This window comes from Watersipora subatra, chromosome 1, assembly GCF_963576615.1.
Source record: "Watersipora subatra chromosome 1, tzWatSuba1.1, whole genome shotgun sequence".
Lineage (NCBI taxonomy): Eukaryota > Metazoa > Bryozoa > Gymnolaemata > Cheilostomatida > Watersiporidae > Watersipora > Watersipora subatra.
Window position 1 is genome coordinate 62546791 of NC_088708.1, and position 27043 is coordinate 62573833.

A 27043-nucleotide genomic window follows, 5' to 3' on the forward strand; every position below is an offset into this window, starting at 1 on the left:
TAGAGGTATTCTGCTACTACTGCATTCTATAAGACCATAAAAGTATTCTGCTACCACTGCATTCTATTATACCATTGCTCTCACTATCTTGCACAGAGCAAGCGCAATTGACGGAATAATCCATCTTAACCTAGAACATGGAGATCACGAGTGTACAAAACCCACCTTTATCAGAAGACATAACACTGGCATCTTCAAGGAGCTGCCGGGCCTGCATCAGTCTCTTTAACTGGCTTCGAGCATCATAAACCTGCTGGCATACTTCGCATTTAGCTTCCGATTCACTGATCAGCAGCGCCCGACCGCTACATTTGACACAACTGAGTGCCTGAAAACAGCAAACTAATGCTTGTAAAATAATGAAAGGAAGTGAAAAAAGGCCGATGGGAAAGCATTCAGAATAAAACATTCAGACTTAATAAAAGATATTCACTTGAATTACTGCTGGTAGTAAACATCTACCAGCTAAAGATGTATGTAATTGTAGCTAGTACAACTAAAGTATATACATGAATCAGTGAAGAACAGGAAGGGTACACAAAATGAGTCATGAATGATTACCAAGACAACTATTATATTCACAACTCTACCAAGGAAAGAGAAATCAGGGCAGACCCAGACTGAGATGCAAAAAAGTAGCTAAGTGTAGCAAAGGTTTATTAGTCAGTGTGGTTCCGTTTTAGCAATTTTGGATCTCATGCTGAGTCAGGATGGCCTAATCCGTGCTGACCAATTATAGTTGCCGACGTTGAGTCATAAACTAAAGTTGTGATTAACTCATTGCTTGACGTTTCACTAGCTTTTGTAGAAAGCAGCCAGATTAAATTATTACAGTTAATTATTAAATTGTCAATTTCTTATTGGTAATTGCCATAGGATTATTTACTAGAGATTACAGGTCAGTTGCCTATACCATTTTGTTTTAATATACCATGTTATATTATTTCTCGTCACACTTCGGTTGATGTTCAGTACTTTTACTTGATATCATACAGTAATTTTTCATATTTTATTGCATTTATAATTATTATGCTCAACAAGTTAGTATGGAATTAGTACTGACAAGTTCTTTTAGGTTTCACGGTACTCAATAAAGATCGTGTCCTGCATAATAACCAGTGAAATCACTTCGAGTATAATCCTATGCGTTGAACAAAGTTAAGAGTTTCCAACAAAACTCTATACTAAACGTAACATGACGTAAAAAGAACTAGACACAAACAAAAGACCAAATAAGACAAAAACAGCTTCATAGAAGCCAGCTAAAGCTAAATGCGCTAAAGCTTTCAACAATGAAGCCCTAAAGCAGTCATTGTTAAAAAAGGGCGACAGAAAGAGAGGGACAGTGAAGAATATGCACTGGGTAAAGCAGTCATTGTTAAAAAAGGGCGACAGAAAGAGAGGGACAGTGAAGAATATGCACTGGGTAAAGAGATGATCGAGAAGTAAAGAGAAGGTGTTTACAATACATCAAGTAGCAACCATGGTGGGAGGCGCTGACATCTAAGATCAAGGTTAGAGGATATTTTTCCTCGCCATGGAACGAAAAACTTCAAGTCATGTAATGCATATACTTAACACTATATAAAACTAAACAGTGGAGAGGTATTAGGTTATGAGATGTGCAGCCATGAACAAGGAAGTGTTTGCAAAAAATGTTGTTAAATGTGTTCGTAGGCTGAAAACATGAATCAAGAACAAAGGAAAAAAGATGACAATCAATTTCAGATCTCGCTGCCTAACAGAAAATGTTGAAACTGCTACTACAGTGAGAGACAACTCCTATGAACTTTTGTATTTTGTACATGAGTCACACAAACAGTGTGCAGTGCACTCTTCAATTAGAAAAATAAACCTGAACTGTAGGGAACTAATCTCATCATAGCCAGTCCCGTGAGCGCTTCAACATCACCAGCTCTGTGAGAAGCAGATTGCCGAGTTGAAAAGCCTGACATCAGTCAGACTTTAACAAGCATTTGAAAAGCTTGAGTTACCACGAACATCCTGCCAAACTGGCAGACACATAACTGCGTCTGCCTGTTAACGCATTTTGGTAAACTGGTAGTTAGCATGAAGCGAACCTTCACCTTCAACTGACCTGTAAGTTCACACACACTACACACTGCACACAGGTGCTATTAAAAACCCCTTCCTGAAGGAGCATCGAGTGGAAAAAGTTCTTGATGCAAAATCCGTCATGGCAAATCACCGTTAAAGGAATTAAGGTCATGGAGGTACACTGCTGCTCTAAGATTGTAACCTAAACGGGTGTATTCTAAAGATAGCAGCAATACAACAATTCAATAACTCAACAACAATTCAATAACTCAACAACAATTCAACTTAACAGCGATTAAAACAACTGCTTTATAACAGATTTGACATAGTAGGTAGAGTAATCTCACAAATAAAAAAGACAATCATCTCGGCGATGCCAAATTTTTTAGTACTGATTTTCCAGAAACCTTTATCAACAAGTGTACGTACTTCTCCACCAAACAACTGTTCAGACTGTTGCGCCTCCAGTACCTAAATCAAACTGAAAACAAGACTGGCAGATGTAAACAGTGCTAGAAGTGAGACAAAACCTGATTGAGGCTCTGAATTGCTGACTGCTGTCACGGATAAGGCGTAAGAAGCCTTGCCTACCTTGAGACTGGAGACGCATGACGACTCGTCAATACAAGGCTGGCAGTCGCAGTGGAAGTAATACTGGGAGAGTAGAGATTGCTGTCTCTCTTTCCGCTCCATCTTCTGATAGTGTGGACCTGAGAAACACAGACTAAACATGCATTGACATTCCGCTGACGGATATTCTTAACATAACAGCCATAGCGGAGGACAGGAATCAGCATCTATCCCTGAGTGACACATACCATAGCAATTTAAGACCTCTTCTCCTGCTTTCAAGTCCACACTGTTCTTCACAATAAGTCTTGGGCCTACAAAACTAATGAAGGTTGAAGGATGAGTGTGAGTGAAGAATTGATTAGAGACTTGCTGAGCTTATGGTAGATACAGAAATTATTCTTACTAGAGACCACTTTGTCAATGGTATACCAAATTCAGATAATATTACCATAGATAAGCCTCTGGACAGACAACTCCCATGATTACCCAAGCATGTGCTGGTGGTTCATGATGTACAAAGAACTGAGACAAGGAAATACTAACACGGGCATAATGACATCCAGAAATGATGAACACAGACGTTGGAGACATGATCAGACCTACCAGACTACCGTGAGGTAACACTAGACCAAGGTCGCCATAGATGAGCAGGCCTACCAGATTACTGTGAGATAACACTAGGCCAAGGTCGCCATGGATGAGCAGGCCTACCTGGCTAATATGTTTGGAGCGCAGGAGTGGTTCATAAGGCTAGCGGTAGGGTAGATAGCACTGGCCAGCTTCTCTTGACGCTGACTCATCACCTTTTCATTAGCTCCCTTCTCCGCTGTCCTCATCGAGTCCACCACAGTTATAGCATGAGCATTGCAAATAAGTTGCTGCACATGGCGCAACAGTAGAGTGCCTACATAGACTACATCTGGGTGTTCGAGCAAACGAATGTTTGAGGGGAAGAAGTCTGAGTCCAGGAGACAGAGAAGAAGCAGTAGAGCTGTCTAGTTAAAAAAAACTAGTCTGTGGTAAAAAAATTCAGCACGTAATCTACCATATAGGATTTAAGCGTCGATTAATCCTGGGTAAACCAAGTCAAAAGAGAGTTGATCCATTACCTCACTACGTGTATTCAAGGTAATGCTATGGCGAGATGAACTCAAAAATTCAGCTCTAAAAACAAACTGCAGGCTTCATGAATGTCAAACTGTAAACAAACCCACCTTTTTGTACTGAAAGAGATCTGCCGGTAGGATATGTTCCTCGTTGGTCACCAGATTGTAAACAGCATCGTATGATGCAGCGGGAAGATCCTCAGACAACGGTTCTACAGGTGATGAACCGTGGGTGCCTGGATGTGATGCTTTTCTATGGGCTAGTAAAACAGTAGCAAACATTACTACAAATGGTTTATACAAGGAATATGAGAAATGAAAGTCAGGCATTGCCAAATAAGATTCCATTAAGATAATGATAACCCAGCTAATGCTAGCCAAAGGACAAGTGTAACAAGAGGGTGAGACCTAATCAAGTAGAAGCCATAGAAGGACATACGTACACATGAGAGTGCTGTAACCAGTCGCAGCGATGACTCTGTAAGCCAAGTGTCCAATGCCTGTCTGGTTAAGGAAAACAATACAGAAATCGATCAATTACCGACGATCATCATTTCTTTAAATGTCAAACCAGAAATTGCTTATTCATTGGTCTTGCACAGATCCACCAAATAGGGGAGTTGAAGTCTACATATAGGAGCATGTATATAATGTTCTACCAACACAATAATTAGCCGAACAGATAAATGATTGGCAACAGAAAGAGATAAAAAATGTACTTACATTAACTACAGTGTCTAGCAAGGAGCACTCAAAGCGATGATACTCTTCATAGGACTTTCGCTGACAGGAAACACCACAGTAACATACCTTGCATTCTCGTCTTGTGCAGCTAGAAAAATAGGCTAAAGTTAAATAGTGTTGAATATGTACTAGTTGTTGACATTGACCAGTCATTATCTTGTATTTGTATATAGCCGTTTCCAGACTCTTTGTTCATATCAGCTTACTCATCTGTTATGTAATTCTTACGTAAAAAATCCTTTTACTCTCTTGTCTCACTTATGTAGTAAGTCAGTTGCTGTCTAGCTTTCAAATATACAAGAATAACAGGTTATGGGCCCAGACAGGCAACCAAAGAAGCTGTACACGAGTTTGATACCAGAACAAAGACGATCGGCTATTATACTGACTGACCAACGACTGGTGAACCAGGAGTTAAACAGTTGATATCAGGAACAGTAAAACAAGGACTACTGAACCAGAACTTAGATTGTATCTCTCATTCTACAATGGATAGTGATAAATGGACAATAGATAAGTTGGACAGTCAGAACTATCAGACATGGAAGTTTCAGATGAAACACATTTTGCTGGTAAAGGATCTGTACGATATCGTGGATGGTACTGAGAAAGCACCAGAAGGTTCGGCTGATCAAGCGCTGAAAACTGCTTTTACATCCAGGTATCGTAAGGCTTTCTCAGTAATTGCTCTGTCTGTTAGTACTGAACTTCTCTACTTGATAACAGATACAGAAGCACCTGATGTAGCATGGAAGCGGCTTCAAAACCACTTTGAACGCAATACACTAGCAAACAAGTTATTTCTTAAGAAACAATATTTCAGAACAGTAATGAAGGAGGGTACACCTGTAGAACAGCACTTGAAACACATGAAAGGACTTACAGATAAACTCGCCGCTATCGATGCACCAATTTCTGAAGAAGATCAAGTAGTCACGCTCTTAGGCAGCCTTCCAAACAGCTATGCTCATCTTGCAACGGCATTAGAAGCAAGAGTAGACAACTTGAGTCTTGAGTTTGCCCAGCAGTCATTGATAAATGAAGAGTTGAAACGTAATGAGCGAAACTCCGATGAATCTAGTTCTGCCGGTGCATCTGATTCTGCATTGGTGTCAAGAAAGCAGCCTAGAGCCAGAAAACCTATTATTTGCTACAACTGTAATAAACCTGGGCACAAGTCACCAGAATGCTCAGAGGACAGACGCCGACCGAACGCGCAGTTAGTAAGTGAATGTAGAAAAACTGTATGTGAAAGTGACAATGACTGTGTAGGCAATGAATTTACATTTATCACTCATCATGGCAACACATTTTCATTGCACAGTAGCTCACTCTGGCTAATTGACTCTGGAGCATCGTGTCATATGTCACCTAACAGGGAAAGTTTTAATAGCTACAAGAAGCTAGAACGTATAGAAATGGTCAGCCTAGGTGATGGTCGAACAGTTGAAGCTGTGGGAGTTGGTGCTGTGAAAGTGATGCTAAAACTCAATCGTAGAGTTCAATGTGCGGCTGTATTTTACAATGTACTTCATGTCCCTCAGCTAGCTAGCAATTTGTTTTCAGTTCGAGCTGCCACTAAGAAAGGCTACATTGTTCAGTTCGGCCATACTCGATGTTGGATTAAAGATGCTACTGGTCGAGTTAGGGCCATGGGATCACTAGCTAATAAGCTGTTCAGTCTAGACTGTGTGCAAACTAAAACTCAATACGCAAACACTGCTAGCGCAGAGATTTGGCATCAACGTCTAGTACACGTGAATGACTCTGATCTGAAAAAACTGAGCAAAGGAAATATAGTCTGTGCAACAAGCTTACCTGCAATGAACATTTCCTTCTGTGAAGGCTGTGCTGAAGGGAAAATGACTCGTGAACCCTTCAAACCTGTGGGAGATATCAAGGCTACCCGTAAGCTAGAACTAGTACATTCCGACGTTTGTACAATGGAAACAGAATCAATTGGAGGTAGCAAATATTTCGTTACTTTTGTAGACGATTTTTCTAGATGCTGTGCTGTGTATTTTCTTAGAAACAAATCTGAGGTACCTGAGAAGTTGAAAGAGTTTGAAGCATATACAGCCAACCAATCTGGAGAAACCCTTCAAACACTGAGATCAGATAGAGGTGGTGAATACTTGTCTCAAGAATTTACTGACTACTTGAAATCTAAAGGTATTCATCATGAACTCACATCAGCCTACTCACCAGCACAAAATGGTGTTGCTGAGCAAATGAATAGAACTCTGTGTGAAGCAACACGTTCAATGTTGTGCCATGCTAAATTGCCAAAGCAATACTGGGCTGAGGCCATTTCTACTGCTGCCTACGTTAGAAATCGGCTTCCCACTTCTTCACACAAGAATGATCTCACACCGTATGAGAAGTGGTATGAACGCAAACCCAACATAGACAATCTAAGGGTGTTTGGATGTATTGCTTATGCTCATGTTCCAGATCAACTACGACAGAAACTTGACAAGTGCCAGAAGCTAAGGTTAATAGGATACAGCAAACAGTCAAAGGCATACCGCCTGCTTGATGAATCGACTGGTAAAGTCACTACTAGGCGAGACATGGTATTTGATGAAACGAACTTTACAAACACCGTTAAACCTTCATGTGACCAATATACAAAGCAGAAATCTATTGTTGTTGAACATTCAGTAAATGAACAGACAACTCCAAACTTCTCTGGGCAATGCATTGGTGAAGGGCAACAGCGACGCTTATCTGCTCGCAAACGTAGACCTCCGGTTCGCTATGGAATTGATGAGTATGTAAGCGAGGCTCAACATGTCAAAACTATGTGGGAGTGTTGAATATGTACTAGTTGTTGACATTGACCAGTCATTATCTTGTATTTGTATATAGCCGTTTCCAGACTCTTTGTTCATATCGGCTTACTCATCTGTTATGTAATTCTTATGTAATAATCCTTTTACTCTCTTGTCTCACTTATGTAGTAAGTCAGTTGCTGTCTAGCTTTCAAATATACAAGAATAACAAATAGTCTTCCACTGATTATAAGGTACAACAAGACCATGCATTGAAACAGTGAAGACAGTGAGTGGGTTTCGCCATAACAAAAGGAATCCACCTGCTAGCACTTTCAATAGCGTAATACTTAAGGGGGACTCAATATGTGCAAACCTGTAGGATGGTGTGTTATGATGAAGATAAGAGAAGATTATAAATGTGGGCACTTACAACAATGGTATCTCATCAAGAGATAACAAGCAATAGTAGCAATGGGTTGGCCAGTAGTCCGGCAGCAGTACAGCAACATAAGGCATCTCACTCATGAGCACAGATCCTGCAGAAATGTTCTTCCTTGCCTGAGAGAAATCAAAACTGATTTCGAACCAAAATAAACCTGCACTAGAGTAGGTGATGGAACTGACTAGGGCTGCATATTAGCTCTGGGACACGTGGTTCGGCGCAATGTGATGCCATCCTACCAGATGCACTAATGTACCGATGTGCAGTTGTGTGAGTCTAATTCGAGTACCTGGATGTAACGGCCTTTGGTCTCAGATACTTTCATTTCAATGCTAGATGAAGCGGAAGGTAGGCCGGCTTTGGGACCCATATGTACCAGGATAGGCTTCTCATCAGCTGCGGATTGAATATCTTTAGATGGAAAACTTTCACCCAATTTCTCTAGCATCTGAGTTTCTACAAGTACAATTAAAAAACTGATTGCAGATGAATTTCTGTTCAGTTACAGCCAAATCTCTACACGCTTAATTACCTTGCTCTGAAATTAATTTTGTACATTGGGGGCAATTATTACTATAAGAATGAAGTATTACATTTAATTTGTTTCGCAAGTCAAAATCTTAACGATAAATACCTCAAGTTACTACATATAGCATCAAAATACATGAGTTATATCAAACTGAGTCTAAACTAAATGTACAAAAGAAAATTAATGAAGTACTAAGGATAGATATTAAGCCTTTTATTGCTATTTTACCGAAGTTACAAAAATGGAAGAATAGGAACGACAATACGTAGGTTGGGAGGTAGAAGTTCTACAAGGTGTAACTTATTCTCACTTATGCTAGTTGAAATTTAAACTAGATACGTACTTGTAACTTACTTTATATATTTGCTATTTATTTACTATATATACTTTGTATATTTTTACATTTGTGTCTCTATCTTTACCAGCCTATTCCCTTTCACTTAGTAAACTCTGAGGTTTTAAAATACCGGCACATCCAAATTGAACGTTTTTAATTACTTCGGGTGTCAAATATTTGCTCCAATTTTATATAGTATGTCGGACAATCCTTAAGCGAACGCTTGACTGTATTTACCATAGACAGCCTGTTGAATGTGTATCTTAATTTGTTGTGTCTTGCATGAAATTTATTTTAAATTATTTTATATTTTTGTATATTAGTTCGCATTGGTAAACCCAAGATATCTATAAAATCTACGACTGTCTGTTTTTACAATACTCCTGGTATCGAGCACTATTAGTTTATCACAATGTGGTTTATCAATATAATATATAAATACAAAACGAATGAATAATATGAAAATAAAATCTAAACTGATTAAAGATAACAGGTAATATTGTCACATTAGAGACCATCCAGCAGGTTCCTTAAATGTTGACTTGCAACAAAATTCACATTAGTTATTTGATATCAAAAGTTTCACCATGTTTTACTCTGTTGTGTTGTAGGTGCCAAATATGTGGGAATGTGATTACAAGCTCTTAAAAGCTCAAAAACAAACAGTTAATTGCAGCCACACGAGACCGCCATAGTTTGGATTCTCTTTCCAAAACGGCTCAAATGTGATGTAGTTGTGGGAGATGGTTTTTGTTTACACTTTCACGCAACCTTATTCGTCGAAATATTTTCACAAAGATACTTCACGCGTTCAATAAAACCATGTCTATTGTTCTTACGTGTCTGTTTTATCGTCATTGTAATGCTGTCACTTTTAGCACTGATATCTTATAACTCACCGTAAAAATTCATTTAATTTTTTAACCTTACCTCGAAGGAGTACATATCATTGTCTGATACTCAAGACGAGCCTGTTGGTCAACTGTGATAATCGAAAAGTGCTGCAAAAATTATTTGCGAAGTATTGAGTCACATGATCAGATTACGACTTGACGAAGAGATAAAGCCGAAACTGTAAAGTAGCGAGCATCTATATTTGATACGGGGTCTTCGATAAAACCCGAAGTGTTTGTCATAAACTAGTACTACGAGAAGTTTTATATTGAGCTTTTTATTGGCCTTTCAATTCACGAAGACAGAACACAGGTGCGTACACAGAACATCACGTGACAAGACAATAACCAAACTGTAATGACTACGTCAGAGAAATAAACAGATTCCAATCTATGGCGGCTTTTCGTTTTTGAGCTTTTAAGAGCTTGTAATCACATTTCCACATATTTGGCACCTAAACACATTAGAGTAAGACATGATGAATCTTTTGATACCAAATAACTGTATTGTGAATTTTGTTGCAAGTCAACCTTTAAGTATACAGCACAATACAGCAATCCAACGGAGTCCCTTCAAGCATGTCACAGGAGCTGATAATAGCATAATAGATAATCGTAGCGGTAATTTTATTACACAAATTCCAGTCTTTTAAAAATATCGAATGTAATCAAATTTAAGCAAAATAAGTGAAAAATAACAAAATATTTAGTTGTTGGTCAGTGTCCCAAAAAAGAATTAGACTATGCACTACACAATCTCACTGCATTAGAGAATCAGCAGAGAGTTAGGCTTTAAGGATAGAATGAGGTAGGCAAAGGATGTAAGCTAATGTGACTCACTGACCGGCAGGAATGAGAGGTACTGGTCCATCACACAGTTTGGTACACACTGCAATAGAAATGAGCAGATTCAACGGGTGCTACTGATGGCTATGATATCAACAGACTGACTCGAATGAACAACTAATATGTAGGCGGCAGAGTTCCTTGCTACAAGACGATACAGTGTGCTATACAACATCAAGAGCGAATCACGCGAACATTCTTGCAACTTCCTGCAATTGTACTTTAAATGTTTCTATTATATATATATATATATATATATATCTATATGCATCAGCAGAATCCAAACATCTTAATGTAGATGAGTGACCAAATATATAGGTAGATAGTAAACACCACCGCTCAGTCATAGAGAGCAACCTAATAAATCACTAATAGTTAATGGTTAGGTTAATCAATGTTGTTATATAAATCTTATTAAAAACCATGTTTAACCAAATTCCCAAGTTTTGATGTAGAACAAACTGGCTAAATGAATAGCGGTATTACAATAGCAACAGACCAACACTGCAACTAAGGTTCAGCATAAAGACATTGGAATCGTATGGTATGTAAGTAGAACTATACGAGGCTGCCATTTAGAGTAATTATAGACTACAAAGAGGGTTATGGCAAGATTAACTATCTTTTTTATTTGTGTAAAGAAGGATTGACTAAATGTGCCCATGCATAAGGTAAGAGACCTAAAAACATGGGAATATTTATAGTGAACACACAAACACCAAAGCTCAACTAATATAGACATATATGTACCATAAAGCATGCGCACATACAGAATACACTGCTGCATATGCAATGGTTGAAAATTGACTGGCTGATGGTGATTTGTGATGCATCTATTTAGGCCATAAACTTTTCTGCTCATGTAGGTTGTGGCGAGCTTGCCCACCCCACCCAAACACTTGTGATCATAGCTGAGCATTGAAAGAACGTGATGGAATCGTTATTATTAAATGGAATTCAACATTGCTGACAGTTTGGTATTATCTACAGCCTCACCTTGAGTAAATGACATCTTGTCAGAGAGACGGTGGAAGCATTTAGCTTTCCTTAGCAAGAGCCTTTTTGAGAGATCGGGTGTGGTTGAGGAGAGCAACAGAGCAGAGTTGATATCTCGCAAACACAACTACATGAAAACAAATAAAGGATACATTGTTGCTATAGCCTCAGCAAGTCAATTTTATCTGCGAAGGGCAGAGTGTGTTGCTATTGGTGACTCCTGTTAGCCAAGGCAATTATAAAAATGTAAATAGTTCTCATTAGAGCTTCGTAATTTCCAAAAAATGACAGACAATTTGGTAATGCAAATAGATGATTCATGATATATTATTATGTGAAAAGCTTGGAAGTGCGTGTTAACAATTTCTGTATATTTCAACTTGAAAAAAACTGGTTTGTGTTCTTGACAATTAAAAACATTTACTTAATGATTGCTTGTCAGCGTAGAAAGCCATGGAATGAGTTTAGCATAAGTCTAGATGGCCTGTACGTTTTAGTTCCAGCATTGCTCACTCTAAAAACTTGTCCCACTCCGGTGTGAGATAAATAACCATTACACTATCATATCGTTTATACCACTGGCGAAAACTCATTAAATAATGGCGATTGTCAGTCTACTGTAAAAATTGCCGTACCGTGAAGCTCTAGTTGTCATACATATCTAGATTAACTAGTCTGACAGTAACTTATGACTCACAGGCTGCAGGCATGACTTCTATTCTCAATTAATTCAACTGCTTTACTGATTCACCTTCTTCTACTCCAGATGATCATTATTGTCATTGTAAAAAAACAAACTGGACCAACCCAGAAATCTTGACTGACACTATGGCCGAAAAAGAAACTATTATAAACCACGAATCTCAATTTTCATACAAAGCACAGCATTGATGTCTCTCAAAGAACAATTATCATATCAAATGAACGTGTATATGACAGCACGTGGTGAGCTGTACTCATCTTCATCTTCCGTTATCACAAGACATACATCGATGTACTATATGTGAGTCAGGCTTCACAGTATTTAGGCTTTCAATCCCACAACAAAAAACTAGAGACGAGCTAGCAGTATGAAAAGTACAACTGGACCTTAGAGTGGAGGTTTTCTTAAAATCACTTACATAGTAATACTTGAGTTCAAACGTAAGGGCAGATCGGTTTCCTAGAGCCAATGAAAGGTCTTGACTGTCTGTAGAAGCAGCCTGAACACTCTGTAACAGAGTAGACACGCTTCATGAACATTCAGCAAAGACAGTTTGGGCGACAAAAGAATAGCAGAGATGGTGAATGATGAAGAAACACATACTAAGGTGTAGAGACGCAAGGCCTTTGATAGATTCTGTTTATTCTTATACAATTCATTGGCTTCCTTTCTGAAGACTGCCGAATCACCTACAGCATCAGAAGTTGTCTCAACTTCTCTTTCTTTGATCAAACTCTCACATTCCCTACCAAATGGTAACAAAAGCAATGACACACATGTACTTGAATTTAGGAAACGTCATAAAACCATCTGAGACCATCAACAGTAAGCAACAGAAAGCTGAACCCATTTTCCAGCATTTGTGACTTACATGCTTTAATTTGACAACTTCTTACATTTCTTACATTCAACAGTCATATAAAATTACAATGAACACACTACATGTAAGTTAGTGAAGTACAACTACTAGCTGTTACACACAAAATATGAATGACAGCCAAAGACATAAAAACCCATTCTTCTTTGGAGCTATCGATGCCGCTGATTATGTGGAATATATATTATACAACTTACCAACCTTGTCGTTTTTTTCAGTACCTAACCAATTGTTTATTTGTGAATGAGCGAAACCAAAAGTAGAAACTACTTATTCGATTATTGCGCTTGAGCTTATTATAGCAAAGAAGTTTTGGCGTAATGTAAAAAACTATGGTCAATACCAGTAAGAATTTTCCACCTTGTGATGGGTTGTACCCAGGTGACTGCGTCATTGGTAAAGCGTTATCTCCATACAAACAAGATAATTTGTCAAATCAAGAAACACTGATCTTTGCAAATGTATGAAAAAATTGAAATTGTAAAAAATACAAATGTTATGACTTTTTTGGAAAAAAATATAAATTAAACCATGATTTGAATCAATCATGTAAATTTATTTGATTTCTTATGTGCCAACTTTACTACAGTGCTACAAGAATTATATTTTGAGGTGCTGCATGTAATCACCTTGAGTTATTGAGGTAGAAAGAGACTTAGACCTTGTAAACATAAGACAATTCCTTACTTCCGGGGTTTAGAATCAAACTGCAGAATAATCTGGTTTCATTTCTTATTTCTATTTTTGAGTTTCTAATTAGATTTGTTGGCTAATGAGCTTCATGTGTAAAATGCATAAAATATTACAAATCCCATCAGTGTATTAATGAATGGTTCCAACAGCCTATGCTTTTGACTAAACAACCAAGAAACAGAATATTTTTGCTGCAGCTACGTGCTAAAGATATGACAACTTTAGCTTGTGGTAGTCTACCGTTCAGTCATATAAAAACAAACAACAATTACTTTATTACAAACCTACTTGAGCACATGTTGGTGATTTTTTATGTACTCCTCCATGTCTTTAGTTTCTTTAATAATAGCCGAGCCAGGAGAAATTTATCTACAGAGAGGAAAACAGAGTTAATATACTGAAATAACTAAATGTAGTCATACAATAACTACTGAACATCCTAGAGAAGCAACTGGGAGCATAACCATAGCTGTAAAAAGTCTTGAGTAAGAACTCGTGATTATCTTTCAAGAGCTTGACAATAGCATTTTGTGACTGGCTTTATTCCTATTGTTACAAAAACACACAAAATGCCATGTTCAGATTTCAATTATTCGGAGAAAAGCTTTAAACAAGGATGATAAAAACAAATAAATGAAACGACAAAAACAATATAATAATGTTGCTAGCAATGTAATAATAAATAGATTGCAAACACTAATACATCTGGTTCTCTGCTTTAGAATTTATAACTTGATAAACCGAGCATTTGCCTACACATGCCCTAAATACACTATCATCTTCATGTTTATTCCGTTTCCTTTATACACAGCGTGATGGTTGGAAGAAGTTAGATAGAATTATCTGCTTGCAGTTGGTCTTATCAAAATGTCAAGCTGCACCTTTGAATTGCCAGCTGTCTATGCCTCAACTAGAACGTTACGTAGCAACCTCAGCTAAGAAAGAACGATAAGTAGTCACTATGGTGACAATTTTTTGGAGACTGGATATGCATAAGGTTGACTGCTGTTTGGGTGAATGTGAACCTTATGAAAATTTATAGCAGTCTCTTTATAGACCAAAAGCATTTTGCATCATGTGACAATGCATTTAGCGACTACAAACAATTCCAACATGAGATATTTGGTTGAGATCAGATTTCTGCTGTGGACTTTAAAAAAGTGAAAAAATTCATGAGAACAAAAGGAAGTCATGGATTGCCACTATTGTTGGCGAAAAAGGGCGTGAAGAGTTGAAGGTGTGGATGAATTGTGCTGAAAAACAAATGCCACTTGTAAGTGCTGTTTGAAAAAAATAATTTGGTTATGCTGGCTTACAGAAATGATAAAGTGCCTATATATTCTTCATCACAGGATCTGAAAGACTTTATTCTTACAAGGTCCACACCTTCCATTAGGTGGGAAAATACCCCTTGCTCGGAGCACAACTTATCTCCCAAAGATAGATGTGTAAAAGCACCTAGTTTGATTAAGATGTAGGCTTCCTATCAGTCCCATGTAAACATATACATTTACCTCAATAGTCAAGTTATGCAGAGGGATCCCCCTGTTGAACATGAAATACACCTCAGAGTACACTAGTTGCAAATGTGACCAAGTATGAGATACAAAAAATATCAAAAAGCATCTGAGTCGCAGATACACCACAGTTCACGGATGCAGAGAAATTTCAACGTTCTGAAGAGAGTTCTGGGAGTGTCAGAATCACCTAGGTTGGTAGCATTAACACCAACATTATCAAACACATGCACATTATTTCATATTCGACAACCAAAGTGAAGCCCACAGAATTGCTGGGGCAAACGTTTCTTTAACGAAAAAAATTGTGTTTAAATTTGCACTGCTACTATTAGTGCACACTTCCAATGCAAAGAATACATTGGTAAATGTACTTATTGTGTATTTTCAGATGGTTGTCATCTTGGAAAGTTGTTAATCAGAATCTTTGCAATATCCAAGGTTTAAATGACATCTTTAAAAAGTTAGATTAAATGTAAGCTGTATTAGTATGGTGAACTAGGAAAAAACATTTTACAGTCAGCATGACTGTGGCAGCGAGACTCCTTTATTTACAAACTACACGAAGATGAGAAGTCCAATTGAGTCAAATACTTCATCAGGGTTTCAATTAAATTTAAAGTTTTATAGCCCTTATTTTTTCTAAATATTGAATTAATATTATGCCTGCTATATTTTATATAAATTTTAACACTTAAAATAGCCAGAGAGGATGTGAAGGCATCTTTAAGGCTTTTTAAAATGAATAAAACCAATGTTTGAAAGGTCACACAGTCACAGAGAATGAACACATACCAATTCAACAAACACTTTAGGTTGCCCACACCATTTATATAACATGTTTTTTCTCCAAGCTTGAGTATTACAAGTTTACACAAGGTGTTCTGACTGATGGACTACAAGTGAGTGCCAGTTGCTACAGCATAAGTTTAACATTCTTAGTAGAATCTGCATTGAAACAGTAATACAAGCTGTGACTTTATTTTTTCCTTGCACCCTAAATATTGGCTTGCACTTATCTACACCCCTTTTTGCCAAAACTGATGTTATCATGTACCAAATATTTTTGCAAAGACATACATTGTTCATGCGGCATTATAGACACAAACACTAGTGACATCTGCAGTACAGACCTGTGCATACCGTGACTCACAGATACTAAAGTTTTCATTCATGCGCCATGTTTCTCCATTCAAGTTTCGTATAAGGACATCGGTCCAGTATACTTGTGACAACTTGGAAAGAATGTATAATGCTAGGAGGCATATGTGAAAGGCTTGATCTTATGACGACTGTTGGCTTTTGGATGCCTGATTTGCTGCATGACTTACTCCGAGTATCTTTGTAAGATCTTCATGCTTTGCAGACGCGTACAATTAAAAGTGATTGGCACGATTTTTGTGCATTACTCAGCGATACTAAAATCTAGTAGTTCCGTATGGCTTCAGTTTGGTTTGTCAAACCAACAATGCTGTTGACAACCAATTAGAATATCGTACACTGTCCGGTTACTTCAGTGCGTTGTTATTTATGTGAATAGAAGTGAGCTTTTAAATACTGCTTTCTATGCTTGAAATTTTTAATACATTTTTTAGTCTTTTATATTTCATTATGCTGGTTGTGAGCTACAATCTACCATTTTACTTAGTATTTAACAAGTAACTGTTGATGGAAAAGTCATGGAAGATTTCCATGCGGCTTCATCACATTTATACCACAATGGAAATAAACCTTCACTGAAAAACTTCTGATGTCATAGTTGTCGCCTCACGAATCCAATACAACTAGAGATATCATTGCTTCAACTGTCTGATTCATCACAACTTGTGGGATTTTACAAACCTATCTCAAAACTACTGAAATTTGAAATCCCTACTGCATTTATAGTCAGTAGCTCTGCATTGTCATTTTCTAGCCTTTTCAAGTCAAGCTAAATAGGCTATCAGCCAAGATATAAAAAGGTGCTTAGTTTTTTGATTTCGTGGGCACCTTCTTTCAGATGGAAGATTCCTTCAATTTATACTAATTGAAGTATGTAGATTTCAAATCTGATGAGTGACTCTGGATGTGATTCCCATTTTTTTGTAAAACCGAATTTGCATATAAATCGGTAATTGTCTCCACCTAAAATATGAACATATGTGATTTTCAGGGCCGAATAGCAATAAAAATACAATTTATAGCAAAATATATATTTACTATCATATCCAAGCCTACAATAGAAACTCTGTACCTGACATGAATAAAACAACTTCACATAACTTCAGACGAATACTGGTATCATTTTGAGTTATTCCACATCACTTTCAGCATCACTGTCCTCATTTGCATCTACATCAGATTCTGTGTCTTCAGCATTCTGGCAATCAAGGCAACCACAGAGCTCAGTACATGGTAGCTTGGCAGTTTTGCATGCACATTTGTTGCTCATACAGCCAGTTTTCTTGCATTTGCATACAACAGATTGTATCACATTATCTGATGCAAGCACCCCACTGTGCCACTTGATAGAATAGTCTGCCTCATCATTCTCAAGAGTCCATCCATGATTTATTGGTGGTGGTGCATCAATGGAAGCTTCAGTTGCAGACTTCCATATACTGGCAACATAATTCGCTCTTTTCACGTGTTCTACTAGAGATTCTTTACATGGGGGAAGAGATGAGCTCACACCAGATTTGGCAATAAATACTTTATAGCGTAACCGATTTATGTCCGACCCGTCTTCCTGGCCATACAGTTGACAAGTATAGGCCTCGCAAAGATTGATCACCTCATCTGTGTTGAATAAATTTCCCAGTGAATTCATGGCCTGCTGGCACTTGGCATCTGTTTTTATGAGTTTGTAGTGTGTTTTTTTTCCCTTGCCAGCAAATGAGGATACTGCATCACAGCCCGAAAAAGCGTGAACTCCGATGAGGGCATCCACTACATTATCACCCAGATTTCCTGCCATCTTAGTGACATCCAGCAACCTTCTCTTCTCTCTGGTCCCAGTTAAGATGGCCCATTGAAACTTGACCTTCCTGCAGTGGAATATTGCCATAACAGCTACGTCCGTATCTGACGATTCTATGATCACAGGCCCACCTGCATGAGCTGCATGTAATATAAGACGTGTATCGGCCTCCTCGTGATCAGTGGCTAGGCATCTTACTTCCCCAGCAATAGGTAGTTGGTTTGGTGTAAACATCAGACTCACACATGTGGTTTTGGTGGTGGCATACAATGTTAGTGTTGTGTCTCTTGTTAATGATCTCCAATGGCTCACCAGAAACTCCAGCATAGACTCTTTGTTTTTTCTAGACCTGAGATAGGAGCGCCAATCTTTTGGCACGTTGACTTCGCTGTTGGTTATGTGCAGGCAGTGTTGATGCTTGATGTCTCCTCTTCTACTTCTCTCACCACCTTTGATGCTACGCTGGTAGTAGTTGTCGATAACAAAATCAACTCGAGCTGCTTTGTACTTTTTCCCACGAGCTATCAGCATGTCTAAAATCACCTCGCCAAGTTTCCCAAAGGTAGCTGGAATAGCATTGGCTGACAGAGCCTGGATCATGGCCATAGCATCAATTATGATTGCATCCACAACATCTAAAGTTTCAATAATGCAGTCATTGCAGTCAGCTTCAAGAGCTTGCATTAGTGTTGACTTGTTGGTTTTTGACATTGATCCGTCAGCAGCTGCCAGTGGCACTGAAACACTAAAGAGCGGATGTGATAGAATTGATTCTAGATCAATAGGTCTTGATTTGCTGATTATCAGAAGTCTGGCAACCTGTCACTGGCATGCATGGCAGCTTTTGCTTGCTGAGAGGTTTTCCTTTTGTTGGGTTGAAGAAAAGTAGAGAGCTTAGATGCCTTAATAGAAGTGAAAAAATCCACTGAGCCCGTCTGTATTCTTTGTTCCACAAAATCTTTCAATTTTGTCTCACCCACAGTCTGGACGCTCAGGAGATCTTTCAAAACTTTAGCAGGGGCGACATAGCCAGACATAAGACTGATAAGATCCTTGCCGTCATGCTTAAAAGGATTGATGAATGCCTTGATACTAGTGATCACTTTCTGTATGTCAGATTCATCTTTCTTCATCCTGGTAAAAAAATAATAATAAAATTATTCACCCATGATATAATTTCAATTTTTTTTCTTTCTGAATTGGCTCAATGAAGATTCAAAGGCAGATTATTTCATAAGATTAAAATTCAAATTGATGATTGCAATACAAATTAGGCTCTTGAGCTTTTCGTGGGTGTAGAAACCTAGCGCTTGTTGGTGTGATGTGGCATCAGAGAGTTGTTAATGTATGCGATTTCGATAATTTGCAAACATGCAACACCAAATATCAATCTTTGGCAGGTAGCGAATCTCAAGGGTGTGTAATTTGCTTATGTGAAGTTTACCTCTGCTCTGTGAGTTCTGAATGAACAGTTCCTGAGGTTTGCATGTTCCCCATTCGTTCACATTCACCGGAAATGGCAGCCCTCTCTGACTGAGTTTGATACCATCGCTGCATTGCATCTAAATGATTTAAGACAGGAACATTATTATCATAATGGCTACATACATGTAGGAGCACAATGTAAATTTCTAACGAACTATGAGTCCTTGCTTTCAATTTATTTACTGTTTGAACTGTGTACATACATCTGCTTAGATTAAGAAACTAAGAAGCTCAGGTAAAAATACTGCAGGTGAACAGACAACTACCAACACTTGTATGTTTCCTCCAACCATTTCATAACATTAACATAATTTTACCTTATAGTGATACTTACCCCTTTTTAAAGTCACTCCCTTCAAGCCACCAGTAGTCTTCGTATCTCTATTCACTGTCTGCTCAATTCCCTGGTCAGCGGATATGCTGCTGAAAGCCAGACAGTCACTACGCTGGAGTGTCCAAGACCCAGTCTCACAGAGTGCCTGGTATATCTCAGGATGAGTTGCAGGAAGTTGCACCATCTCATGCCAGTATGCTGTCCCATATCTATAAGAAAACCAAAAAAAGGAGTAATATAGATCTCATATTTTGTAGCTATCAAATGAAATTGCTGGAACACTTTGTTTCAACTGGGTTCTAGCTATCATAGTTTCTGCCTGCTGAATGATAAAGCAATAAAAATATGAGTCAAAAGTGAGGGATTAGTCAAATGAAAATTTATATATTTTCAGTTGTAATCATAACCAGAGCTCCAATTGACAGGTACATGTACCAACCTTGCATAGTTTGGTCGATCAAGTGAGAAGAAGAATGGTAACATCAATCTGAAGGCTTGCACATGTGCATCCCAGTCTGATTCACGAGTAGCTCTAACAAACATCAAGAGTAACTGAATTGCTTGAATGTATGCATACCAGTAGGCAAACATGGGAGATTCTTGGCTTTTGGTGGTAACATAGTTTTTAAACAGTTCATAAACTTCAAGTAATTGGGGAGGACAGAAAGCTCGATGGTTACCGTTGATCACTAACTCAGCTAGATCTCTGTATGTCTGTGCGGACAGCTCATCTAAGGTTTCACTAAAGCTTTGTAGAAGTAGCCGTGATAGACTCTCGTACATGACCTTGTGGGCACGAATGGAGCGATTGTAGTTGTGTCCATTTAGTACACTAGGCATAGATCGTTGTGCAACTATGTCTGCCTCGATGAGCACATCCTCTAAGCCTGAAAGTTTGAACATTTTACCAATTGCTCCCATGAAAGCCATGCAAGTGTGAAACTCTCCCATTCGAAGGACAAGGCGTTTCTGGTACAGATCATTCTTCCATCTTATTTCCTGGGCTTTGCTGTAAAGTGCCTGATCAAAGACCACTACCACTGCCGTTAGATCAAAATCACTGGCTTTTTCAATGCACTGGTTTAACACATGGGAAACAGTAGACATGTCATTAGGTGGCGCCTCAATGTTCTTCAAATAATGAAGACTTGATTTCTGAAGTAACACATCTGCTTTACACACTACATTCTTTTGATAGCCTGTCCATCCGGGGAGTAGACTTTTTGACTTTGATTTGGCTATGATGTATTTGAGCTCTTTCAAACACATGGTCATTTTCCTTTTGTTGGTCTGTAGTGATTTCTGCTGCTGTCCTAGTTACTGGAACACCAACCCGTTTGCCTTGGATGTATGGTTGAAGTACTACTGGATTGCTCCTTAGTGTTCTTTGTCTGCGTGATATACAAGTAGGTGTGGAATAGGGTAGATCAGTGAATGAGTCTGTGTGTGAGTGCTGCTGAAACATAATGCCATTCATTTGGTGTGTGGTGCCGGCCCCAGAGAGAGTTTCTTCTGTAAAATCGATATTGTCATATACCAGTATTAGTAGCTTGCCTTTACAGAAAAGTCTCGGAATTTTTACAGGGTTCTCCTCTATATCCTTAGTAATGGCAGTCTCAGCCCTAGTTACACTGTCGTAACTGACACAGTGTCCTAAGGAATGCAATAGTCTGATAATATCTGAGGATCCTGTTCGGTGTTTCAGTGTCAAGCCAAGGGCTAATGACTTAGGTGTTTGTGTCCTACCATGACTTTCTAGATGGATTATGTCTTGACATATTGACAGCAATTTTGAGTGAGATGATTGTGTCAGCTGGTTAAATTCCAAATGATTAGGCAGGTCATTTCTGTCCGATAATCCACATACAGATGACAGAAAGTTGTAGAGGAGAGGGGGGGCTGCTTGTTCTGCAGATTCTAGATTTAAATTGAGGCTGCTTGGAGGCCATTGCGGCTTATATATGTGAGATTTTATAGCATCACTTAACTCGAAAGCTCCATACAAGAAATTTTGCCCAGACATTGCATTGATATTTGCATGGCTTGAGTGTCGAGAGTTTATTCTTAAGCTGGGATCGGTCTCAGATATCGAGGTAGGAATGTCACTTATGCTGGGATCGGTCTCAGATATGGAGGTAGAAATGTCATTCATGTGAGTGCTATCTAATAAAGATGTCATATTTGGCGGATTGTGACCTATTTCTGATCCAGAATCCTCCGCAGAGGAGCTGTCGCTCAGTATTGACTGCACCAAATCACCCATCTTCGCATCTTTAAAGTAGACGATCTCCTTCTCATTGCATCTCTTAGACTTTTCAAAAATGAGGTTATCATACTTCTGCACAAGCTTGGATTTGATCTGCCCATTTCTAAAACAGTAAATGTAACTGTAAATGTAACTGTGTGCAAATTATTTTCCCCTCCCAAACCCCTATGGCTCTCAGTCATCACTTGATAAACCTGCAACTTTTGAAAAATACACATGAGATAGTCCGAGGCAAGCACACAAAATATCTAAATATCAGCTTACTACTGAATGTAACTGGATATGGACTTCTGGTCTCACCTTGCAAGTTTAGTGTCACTGTACTTATTGAACAGTTTAATGACATCCCTAATAGTCATGAACATATTTTCTGACATCAGTCTCTGGTCAATTTCTAAGCAAAATTCTTGAGGCAGCTGATTACTTCCTTCTCTCATATCATGCTGCTGAGCATCAATGCTAAACAAAGAAAAAGAGAATGTAAGAATTATATTACGATGTCAATAACACATTAAATCATATGATTTGCGAGCTAGTCATATTCAGTGAACAGTACCACCCTTTAACCCATAATAACAATAAGACCACAACACAGCACAGCCCACCAAATATTTGGATTGTCTCAGGAATGGCACCAAATCACAGTTCTCTAAATCATTATTTGAAGGGAAATATGGAAACTGATAGATTGTGATTTGTTAGCAGGTTAATGTTATTCACAATCATTGCAAACACACAACTAGTCTCACACAGTGACATATACTTTACCTGTATGCTTATTTCATGCTAAAAGACAATAATTATCAATTATATTACAACGTAACACCTTATGGTTACCATAGATTCATTTTACAAGAAAAGACTTAACAAATGAATGGAATGATACATAAAATCAATACAACATCGTTCAAGTTTTACCAAATTTAAACTTTGTCATGCGCATTTTATTGAGCTTGAATAAGTGATGTGAAATCTGCCATACTGTTTTCTTTCAGTAGCGGAGATGTAGGTATAATCTCTGTGGCATTTCTTGTGATAATGCATCTCTGAAGCAATAGGATCTTTGACAAAGTGCATAAGTATGCGGTTATCTTGCTTCTGTCTTGCTGCATTCTTTAGACCACCTACAGAGCAGAAAGCATATGACATGTCTTTGTGTAACAGTAGGCTACAATGTTTTGAATTTATAATCCATGCTATGGGAAAACACAACCTTGCTAAACTTCTGAGTGCAGTCTGTTTTTCATGACTATTTCTAATCATAGCCCAAATAACTCACCTGCATGAACAGTTTCAGCTCGCATGAGTTTGTCAAGTACTGTCTTCGATTTTACAGACAAGTATCTGGTGCGTTTCTCGCAGATCACACATACTTTTTCCAATACAGGCTTACTTGTGGACAGCTTCACATTACTTGCTGATCTTAATGTTTTCTTTGGCGGAGGGAATACGGAAATGTCTCCTGGGTCATCTGCCACTGACAACTGTGGTAAAAAAGAAAGATAATTTTTCAGACCACATGACAAAACAGGGACATAAAATGCATTCACAAGCCAAATCAAACTTACTGGGAGGGTAACCCAATCAGTGCTGGAAAAGTGGATATAATTTTTTATCTCTTTTAATCTAACTTCTCAAGCACTTAACTGCAATGAGTTTGTCTGTACTCTGTGTGAAATTGAATGAAAGAGATACACTGAGAACCTGACACACAACATGACAGGATCTCGGCAGGATTGGGTAGTGCTACTTAAAATTACCTCTGAGTAGTTCCTCTTTGCTTTCTCAAGCTTGCTTTTATTAACTAATTTGGAGTAGCAATTCTTGTGGATAGTTGCTCCAACCACCAATAAATCTTCTTCTTTTAGTCTAGCACACACAGTCTTCTCAGGTTCTTTGTTAAGTTCTATCCATTGGTGGACAAAATTATGTAGCACTGAGGCTGAATAGTCAGTTAAATTAATTAAGGCACCTTTGGTGCTTTCAAAGTGAGCCACACAAGCCATCACAGACAAACAACACAGACGAATATCGTCATGCTTACAGTTCTGTAATGTGATAGCTTGTCTCGGCTGACCTGTCCCAGTTATAGAATGAAATCTGATTGGTTAAGAAGAAAAAATTTACCGATAAAAACGATCGTTTTTGAGAGAAGACAACTCTTTATTCATGAAATTTGTTTCATCAATTTGACATAGACCTGGGAATTATATGTTGAGTCACTCATCAGATTCATAATCAGCACCCTCAAAATACCCTGTAGGGAAAGTTTCATCCATCTGAAAGAAGGTGCTCACGAACTTGCAAGATAAATTGCCTTGGCTGATAGCCTAAAAATGCTTCTGTTCGATCGGCATATTTATTGAACAAAGAATTTATTGCTACCAGTCGTCAAATAGTTTATGCAACTGCCCAATGCTAGGTTGTTATGCCCATGTTATATTCCAATGTTTGTGAAGGTAGTAATGCCAATGGGTGTCGGTTAAAGTTTGGTGTCCTGTCCTTACAGTAATTCAAGTTACCTCTAATGTTGACATACTATTGGGTGTGGGCATGAAAAAGCGTAGAGTATTCGTGCACGTTTAAATCAGATTGGGTAAATGAATTTTCTATCATACAAAAACTGAGACCGTTTATGTAAAGTTCTTTGTTCAATGTAAAATTTTATCTTGCCATTGATGGCCGCTTGTCTATTGTCGCATCGCTGCCAGTCAGGTCATGACCCAATGTGCTTACTGCTTTAATCACCTTGTTTTTAAAATAGCTATATACTCCCATATTACTAGAACATTAGTGAACCTTTTACACCGGAACAGCCACCACAGCCACATAGAGTTTATTACTTTGCCAAACCGCTGACCGTGTCCTCCCAATTGCAATATACTCTGAATCACCATTTTCCTTTTTGTTTTTAGCATAGGTTTTATCTTTCTTGGCATTTTAGTCTAACACCTCATAGAATGAGGTTGCACAGAATTTTTGTTTCTGTTCACTTACTATATTACTGTTTTTTAATATTCACCCAGAGAGACATACTTATACATATTTACTCAGCCACATTTTAACTCTCTCCTGGATAAGGTGATAGAGGTATGTACTCATTATAAATTTGTTTTTATTCAATATTTGACTTTTTAAAAGATTCTTTAAATATTGTTAAAAACATTTGATGTCATATTGATATTATATGTACTCTTGTTATTATATAGCATTCTTGTTTGCGTTATTTTATCTTTATGTTTCATATTATAATTTGTAGTTTTACAAATTAAAACTACAAATTTTAGTGTCTACGTCTATAACAGCAAATAGAATTATCTAACAAATGACACCCGTTCGAAACTCCACGTTGTCTCTGGGAGGGCAGTTACAGTTTACAAACTTTCATTTGGTTTTACTTCAATAATTTCAGATGAAATAGCATAGCAGTTTCCAAGGACTTCTATTATGATTATTAATTGAAAATGCATGTACTATTATCAAGTATGTACAGGGGGTCCTCGGGTTACGACCATCCCGACTTACGCCATTTCGCCGTTACGATGCGCCACCCCATAAGAATTATAAAAAACATTAAAACGCGTTTCTAACTTACACTGTTTTGCGTTGTAAGAAAAGTAACCAACAGCAAACTAGTTCCTCTCGCGAAGCGGACGAATACGCTATGAGGCAGAGCTAGTTGAAGACGATGGTGTCACTCTGTTTCAGTGGTACGCCATATTTGTTGTGTCTCGCCGTTCTCTCACGTGTTTATTGTTTCTTTTAACTTTTTACCCTTCGTTATGGCTTCAAAACGTAAGTCAGATGCTTGTGATAGTAGTGCATCAAAGAAAAGAAAGGCCATCACTATGGAAATAAAAGTAGACATTATTAAGCGCTCCAAAAACGGTGAAACTGCAACGAGCATTGGCCAGTCGCTTTGCTTTAGTTGTTCTACTGTGGCTACTATTTTGAGGGAACAAGAGCGCATAGTTGAACAAGTTAAAATATCTGCACTGATGAAATCAACAGTGATAACTAAGCAGCGTAGTTGTTTAATTATGGAAATGGAAAGATTATTAGTGTTTTGGTTAGAGGTTCAGTATGTTTTGATGACATTGTAGCTGGAACGATACAAGAGCATGATACTACTCTACCTAGAATACTTGCAAACGCTAAAGCAGCCAATGTAAACTTGATAGTTCCCGCTGATGCAATAACTGGAGATGCTTTTAGAAGACAGTTTTTTGGATGGTTCTTTTGTCGTTGGTGTTTGCCCACATAAACCACTTGGGTGCACGGGACCATGTACTTTATAGTGTAGCTACTTTCATTGGCTTCAGCTGTACGAATTTCTCCAAAGTTGACTTCAGAATCATAGGCCAATGTGACCAGTAATTGTGGAGAAAACTGCATTGGTATCAGTAAAATATCTCCTCTGGATTAGGTTCGCTGCTTCGTGTGTGTGTGTGTATGTGTGTGAGAGTGTGAAATTGGCCGCCAAGGGGAAGGACACCATTCCATCAAAACAACATCACCATCTTCTTTAATTGCTATGTGATGGCATGATCAAATGTCATGAATTGGAGGCACGGTGGACCAGCGTTCTTTGCAGATCCGTGCTGTTTTAGTAATCACATCTTTTGAGATGTAGAATAAATTTATTGGTTTCACTGATTTGGAAGTTATTGCTGTTGCAGCTTCCGCATATAACTGCCGATTTTACAACATATCTTTTTTGTACACTGCCATTAGAATCTGTTGTTTGATGCTTTCCCTCAATACCATCTATTGTACCTTTGCCATGCGATGTAACTTTTGTAACCGTACTTCAAAACACACACTTGGTTGAACGATTACCTCATAATTTGACGGCATCACACCAGGTGTGCGCATCAACAGGGTAATCTTGACAAACTCCATGTTCCG

At 38.2% G+C, this 27043-nt stretch overlaps 1 protein-coding gene and 1 long non-coding RNA gene across 2 annotated transcripts in view; both read right to left on the bottom strand.

Annotated features, from left to right (window-relative positions):
- LOC137408850 (SET and MYND domain-containing protein 4-like) overlaps positions 1–27043 on the bottom strand; it is a 30278-nt gene extending 3235 nt beyond the window's left edge. Inside the window, exons 1-15 of the mRNA XM_068095435.1 lie at positions 26975–27043; positions 13863–13943; positions 12608–12749; positions 12423–12512; positions 11302–11428; positions 10304–10348; positions 7990–8156; positions 7689–7816; positions 4461–4569; positions 4181–4241; positions 3846–3997; positions 3343–3626; positions 2877–2950; positions 2650–2768; positions 166–328 (exon numbers count right to left, since the gene is read on the bottom strand). Coding sequence (XP_067951536.1) covers positions 166–328; positions 2650–2768; positions 2877–2950; positions 3343–3626; positions 3846–3997; positions 4181–4241; positions 4461–4569; positions 7689–7816; positions 7990–8156; positions 10304–10348; positions 11302–11428; positions 12423–12512; positions 12608–12749; positions 13863–13900 — 1699 coding nt within the window. The 5' untranslated portion in view covers positions 13901–13943; positions 26975–27043. The remainder of the gene's footprint in view (positions 1–165; positions 329–2649; positions 2769–2876; positions 2951–3342; positions 3627–3845; positions 3998–4180; positions 4242–4460; positions 4570–7688; positions 7817–7989; positions 8157–10303; positions 10349–11301; positions 11429–12422; positions 12513–12607; positions 12750–13862; positions 13944–26974) is intronic.
- Positions 19070–20007, bottom strand: LOC137388515 (uncharacterized). The gene is made up of 3 exons (XR_010977966.1): positions 19870–20007; positions 19495–19612; positions 19070–19184 (listed from the first exon to the last, which is right to left on the bottom strand). It is a non-coding gene; the product is annotated as an uncharacterized lncRNA (long non-coding RNA).